General features: G+C 34.9%; 1 protein-coding gene across 1 annotated transcript; it reads left to right on the top strand.

Annotated features, from left to right (window-relative positions):
* Positions 1-124: 124 nt before the first annotated feature.
* Positions 125-2,446, top strand: LOC141333990 (uncharacterized). The gene is made up of 6 exons (XM_073839143.1): positions 125-490; positions 581-622; positions 1,191-1,229; positions 1,318-1,440; positions 1,765-1,795; positions 1,881-2,446. The coding sequence occupies exons 1-6, from the start codon at positions 142-144 to the stop codon at positions 1,912-1,914; spliced, it is 618 nt and encodes a 205-aa protein (XP_073695244.1). The 5' UTR covers positions 125-141; the 3' UTR covers positions 1,915-2,446.
* Positions 2,447-7,009: the final 4,563 nt, after the last annotated feature.

Here is a 7,009-nt window from a genome sequence, read left to right as displayed (position 1 = left end):
AAAAACAACAACAACAAACCTGTTTTACTGAACCACGGCTCTGCTGCAATTTTACTGCTAATAACACTTTTGGGAGTAAACGGTCAAATCCTAAATTCTAGGAAACGGCTACGTCTTGGAGAAAACTGAATTCTGAAAAGAATGTCTGAAACTACGTCGAATCTGATGGAGAACAACTGTAGGTCTGGCGCTGCTGCGGATGATCAATCGGAGTGCAGCTGTGCCGCAGAAAAAATGTGCGGTGTAAAAGTCATCATAGACTCTATGTTTAAACCATATTACAAAGGACAAATGATCAAACCGATGAACACGGTCATCGTCGATGAGCGCTATCCGAATCATGATTGTACGGGGGATACTAAGCGTAAAACAAACCTTAAGAACGAAATGAAGATTGTAAGAAGCCTGAAAAAGGAAACACGGCCTGATGTGACAGACGTCTGTGTTAACAGCAAAGAGACAATCAGCGTGACCACTAGGGAGATTCTGGGTATGATGATGACTGCATGTAGAGATGAGATTGTTGTAGTGCATGTATTGAGTGTCCTTAGTAATAATCTTTGTTTCCCTAATGTTTCAGATCAGAAGCCTGATAGAGACTCTAAACCGATGCCGATACAAGGTTATAGCACTTCTTTTTCTTTTTTTCTTTTTTATTCTATGTGTCGAAAATTTCTAGATTTGCTGAAAGAAGATGATGTAAATGAATTTTCTCCCGACCAAAAATGGATCACCACATACTACAGTCAAGTTGGTTTGCAAAAGTGCGTTTTTGGACCGTAATGGGTGCATAATGCCTACTGCATACCTTCATAAAAATTAAAGTCCGTTTATAAAGTGAACCTAGGGGTATATATATGAAACATTTCATTTAGGCTAAAACATACAAACGTCATACAGCCTAGTGTGAAATCTGTGTACATTAACAGTGATTTGTTACAGATATAATATGATCTAAAGAAGAAGTATGGATTTTTAGTCCTGAGTTTTAGCTGGATGCCCACAAGTGTCTTTAGATAGGCCCTAGTTCAACTTTAGTGACAGGTAACCGAACTGCCTTGCATAGTAAAGACCTGTGCTATGAATAGGACTACTTTTAAAATACATATCTCAGTAAGGCGGATTGCAATACAGTCCATAGCCTGATTTTTGCCATTCAAAATAACACTTTTTTTTTTTTAATTCAACAGAGACTTCAAGACAAGGACCATCATGCATCCGTGTAAAACGTTAGTGTGATTTAAATATTAATAACGAATAATCATTATCAGATGTACAATTAACTAGTATATTAATTGACCTGTTTTCTGTAAAAAGGCAAGAGCTCCACGTCTAATGGCGGTATGATATATGCCCCTGTCATAACTGGATCAAGTCTAGGCTCCGTTACAATGACTATGACTTCTGCAACCTCTGGCAAATCAAATGTGATGGTATATTGTAAGTGTAATACATGTACATCTTCTACACCAAACAAACAAACAAGCGAATAAATGTTGGTATATGAAACAATTAAAAATGGTAATTAGATGGAGTTGCTTAACCATTAGATAATGTTGATCGTGTACATCTGGAGTCTAAAGTAAAGCCCCAAAGTAAATTTTATATAAGTTGTTTTATTTATTTATAGGATGGATTTTTATGATGGCCTCATATTTTGGACACATCCGCATAACCGCTGAAGGCATACTGTACACTGAATAAGATAGCATGTTGTAGCGCATGGATTGTCCTTAACAGTCTTTGTTTCCCCTGATGTTTCAGATCAGAAACCTGATAAAGACTGTGAACAGAGGTCAGTACAAGGTTGAAGTAATTTTTTTCTTTCTATTCTATATTTTATTTTTTTTCCAATATCCTTTTTCTTTTCGTATTCTCAGGTTATCAGATCTTCCTAAAAGGAAAAAACAGTAAGCTAGATCAAAAGTGAAGAACATTATTGATGATCTTGACCTACCCACTGAATCAGTTGCAAATGTAAGAGCGATGACACCAAATCAAGAGAAGTTGCGGATACTGCTTGACTGTATGCGTTATGAGGCCTTTCTTACATGATGTGTAACTGGTTTTATTGAATTTAGGTTGTTGCTTATGGTTTGTATGTGGGGAATAGCAAGGACGATAAGGTTGACTCTATTACTCTACTCTAAATTGACTATAAACAGTTGAAACAAGCTCAGCTGATACAATTAGAAAAAGCTATATATATATATATATATATATATATATATATATATATAAAAAAAATATGTTGAAGGATTAACATATCTCACCCGGTTCCCCTGCGTTGGAACATCAGAGTAAAATTTTAAATGTTAAGAAGTAGGAATACTCTGACTTTGATGAAAACATCACTTTCCTAAACAACATTGTGTCTAACTTACACGGTAGCATGATTGCCATTTTATCATGTACAGTATTGTCCACAAATTTATCAGACTGATAAAGTACCAGGTGTAAAAATTTGAATGTAAGTATATGTGTTAAATAATTGAATAAACAAATTAAAACAGTGTATAATGGTGTTGTGTTTCGCGATTACAGTCAAGCGTTCATGAGACGGTCTGTGGAGATTTCTCCTTACAATGGGAGTCTGGTATGTGTCAGAATGACTTTTTCAGAGCAACTGTATATTCTCAGGAGACCCCCAGAAAACACTCCTCACATGTGATGTGTCATTCACGCAAAAAGTCAGTGGGTATTCGAAGAGTGCATGTCTACGTAACATGAGATGTCTTTGGTGGTGTCTTTTCTCATATGTAGTAACATCCTTATGGCCCACAAGTTGTTGTTGACACACGCAATTTGAAACAAACCTGTGATCATTATGGGTAAAGCTCTCAATTCGAAGACGTGACCATCAACATATGCTGACTGTCTACATATATTTTAGAGTAGATGAAGAATACTGTATTTTCAGTGAAGGCTAATTATCCCCGATATTTATTATGCTGTTAAAGATCATTCAGAAAAGTATGAGTACAGCAATAATGATATTCAGATATTGGGCTCAAGATTTATATTTCTATACTTTTTATTTATATAGCCTTTAAAACAGCAACATATTTTTGTAATAAAATAACCATCACATTTTCTAAAAGATACAACTCAAAAAGGAGTGTGTGTGAGGGGGATATACATTGATGATTATGATTAAAATAAGAAACTTTAGCAATCTAAAGCGAATGGTGTGAAATAAATCTAATACAAATTATTCTTTAGTTGAAATTTAAGTTTGTCTGTAGGGAAACTCCTTTTCAAGGAGAACATCTGGTTTACTCATCACCATCACGAATCAGTCTGTTTGAAGGGTCTGGAGCATCAGTTTCACATTGGAGTTTATCCCTGGGAGGACCATAGAGTTTTATTTATATTCCAACTGAAACATTTTTGAAAATATTTCATTCACAGAATGGATTTCAATGTTCGAAGAACATAATGTAAGCCATTTTTATGATTTTTATAAATTTTATAAAAGACTTGGAGATGTTTTTTGTTATCTTTAAAAGAAGTGCATGATGTGTTTTATAAGTTCAAAAACCTAAATGTTGAATTCTTGTTTAAGATGTTTAAGATGTACGGTGAATGATTTCTTTAGCTGTAGTAACATGTTTGTTTTATATTTATGATCACCTGAAAGTATTGTAAATGTTAATTTTAATAAACATGGAGATCGTCTTTAAAAAGTGCAAGATGTGTTTTATAAGTTCAATAAACTTAAATGTTGAATACTTGTTTGAGATGTACAATGGTTTATTTGTTTAGCTTTAGTAACATGTTTGTTACTTTGATGTTTTATAACTTCAATAAACTTAAAAAATATAAAATGAACGTTGTATAATGATTTGTTTTGCTGAAGTGACATGTTTGTTACTATGTTTTATATACATGACCGTCTAAAAGTATTGTAAATGTTTATTTTTATAAACATGGAAATGTTTAATATCATCTTTAAAATAAGTGGGTTATGTGTTCAATAAACTTAAATGTTGAATACATGTTTAAGATGTACGATGAATGATTTGTTTCGATGTAGTGACATGTTTGTTACTTTGATGCCTTAATAATAATATATATATATATATTACCATCTTTTTTAACCCTCATGGTGTCTGAGGGGGTTTGCAGCCGCTGCTGATGTTTTGTCCTGCCCTGACATTTGTGTGTTTCCAGTACCTTAAAACGTATTTATGGTTATGATTATAATGTATTCCGCACAAATTGCGCTACAATAATACGCACGCAAGCGTGATCGTACATGTTTGCGTATTGAGAAAACAAAATACTTGTTTAAAATTTTAGTGACAATATTGTTTTACATGTTTTTAATTTGTCTTTTGCTTGTGTTTTGTGTTTGAGTTTGTGTCGTGTTTGCTTTTTAGTTTTTAGTTTGCATGTTTGTTTGTGTTTTGTGTTTGCTTTTTGTGTTTTATTTTTCATGTTTGTTTGTGTGAGTGTTTGTGCTTAAGTCACTTTTTAGGTTGAAATGTTTATAGGACTTATCAGATCACAAATTTGTATAAACATTTGAATATTACATTGATACAACAACGTAAATGTGATTTATGATGAAATGTCTTGAGTCCTACTATAATAATTTAAATGACTTAAAATATTTTATTACAAATGGAAGTGTGTTGAACTTTTTGTGTGACGGGTAGGTGTTCACTTTGTAGAGTACAAAAGCTTTATAAAAATATAGTAAATAATGTTTATAAAAAAAATAGAGAAATAGAGAAAGTTTACTGTGATTGGGTAGGTTAAGGGTTGATACGGTTTCAAATTGACATGTCCATGCATGTCCAGGTCCTCTGACATGCCCAGGCATGTCCAGGCATAATCCATATGTTTTGGTCTGTTAAAATACATTTTTCCCTTTACTTATTTTGACGTTGTTGGCTCCCCATTACAATATTTACTACTACCTAAAAACTAGTGTAAATGTTATTCTTTGATTTAATATCATGTGTGATCACATCGTTTATATTCATTTCTTATTTATAGAAGAGAATACGACTTGGAGGACTGAATGTGTGTTTGTGTACATGATTGTGTTACACTGTTGAGCCCGAGTGTTATCATTTATGTTTTTAAAACATTAAAGACTTTGTTAATATATTTCATCGTACGGTTATGGACTCGTAACTGTTGTGATAATAGAGACTTTTCAATAATAAATATTTTTTATAGCAACTAATATATATTGTTGAACAAGTATTTTATATACACCCATCACATGTATGGTCACTTTTTCATACAGTGTGATAGGGACTGAAACATTATTAAACGTTTTTATAGTTTTATTTATTTTTATTTTTCAATCCTCGCAACAACAACAACTAACATTCATGGAAAAGATAAACATCTGAATAAAGAATGTGTTTTTCCGGCTTCTGAACATGTGTACTCGCATATGTTTAAAGAGATCCTGAGAACGGTTGCCATAGGGTTGACAGGGGATTAGTGACTGAGTCATATTCTTGATGAATCACCGATCAATTCACTGGGAAAACGCCAAATGCTCACGTAGTATGCCAATCTAGATTTTTTAAAAACAGATGTAGCTACTGTGAGAAATAATTTGGATCCTCTGCAAAAATGGTATCAGGTCCTCTCAAACTAAGACGTACTCATAACTGCTGTGTCTATTTGTCTCCTATTATTTTTTTATAGCAACTAATATATTGTTGAAAAGGTAATTTATATACAACCATTACATGTATGGTCACTTTTACATGAGATGTTCATATAACACTGTGTAACGTTAGCTCATGAAGCACTCACGGGCAGACCTGCAAGGAGTGAATGAGAGCAAAGAGGGCAAACAGACACACGCACGCTGACTTTTATTTTTCACCCTAGACTGTAAAAACGTAAGGGATTTAATGATTCAAATGTTAGAAAATGCATTATTATTAGTATTATCATTTTATTATTTAAAAGTGTATATATTTATCCTTTTATAAATTCTCTCATTTTAAAACTGTTGCTGTACGGTTTTCTCGGTGCCCTAATCAGATCTTCCATAGAATCTTTGTCCCATTCCCTCTCAGGAGTTTTGTGTATCGCATCCATGTCTATGTATTTCACAGCTCTGATGCTCCGCAGATATGATGGGGAAGCCCTATTTATCTATGCTGAACGCAATCTGATACCCATGCCCTACAACACGGACGTGGGGGCTAGACCGTAAAATCGCCGAAACATTCTACAAACCTTCATTCCTCAACAAACACCGGACGGTCACGCACAGCTGCTGTATTTCTCTACCGGGATGACAACCAAACACCGGATGGTCCCGCAAAAACCCATAAACCCGTCAGGAGTTAATCCCGCACCTGGGTATGAATCTCGTAAATTTGATGCAACAACCATAAACCTGTCAGAAGTTCATCCCGCACCTGTTAAACCCTGTCGTTAATCCTCTCAACAACCCATAAACCTGTCAGCCGTTGACATCGCACCTGCTCAATCCATCAAAACAAGGTCAGTAGAGTTCACTAGGTCAACGAGGGGTCAAACACGTGGGTGGGCACCGTGGGAAAGGGAGGGGGAGGGGCGTGGGGGAGGGGGAAGGTCAAAAGGTCAAAGCCATCAATCAAATTATGACAGGTGGTGTCCCCTATTGCTACTGTTGCATATGCCGGTGCTGAAGTCTAAAATGTTTTAGTAGGTCATATCTACCGGACAGAGATAGACTACACGCCTTACACTTCCACATCCCTCCCCCACCCCCACCCCAATAGTAAAAAAAAATCTAAACAAACTGGGCAAATACAGGTTTAGCTGGACCCTAGCATCATAAGCATGTCAACATTGGAATCAGTCAGTAAGACAAATTCACTGTTTTAGGCCAAAAATATTCAGGTCTGGCAAAACTTACAAGTAACTATTGAAATCACAAACTTGATGATAGCCGATGACCCCCTTCACCAGTATTCATGTGGTTGGATGGCAGACAAGTGATGTTCTGAAAGAGATCCCATAAATTTACAACCATTAAAATATT

This window comes from Garra rufa, chromosome 4 (genome assembly GCF_049309525.1).
Source record: "Garra rufa chromosome 4, GarRuf1.0, whole genome shotgun sequence".
Taxonomy (NCBI): Eukaryota; Metazoa; Chordata; class Actinopteri; order Cypriniformes; family Cyprinidae; genus Garra; species Garra rufa.
This window is presented reverse-complemented; position numbering and strand designations above follow the sequence as displayed.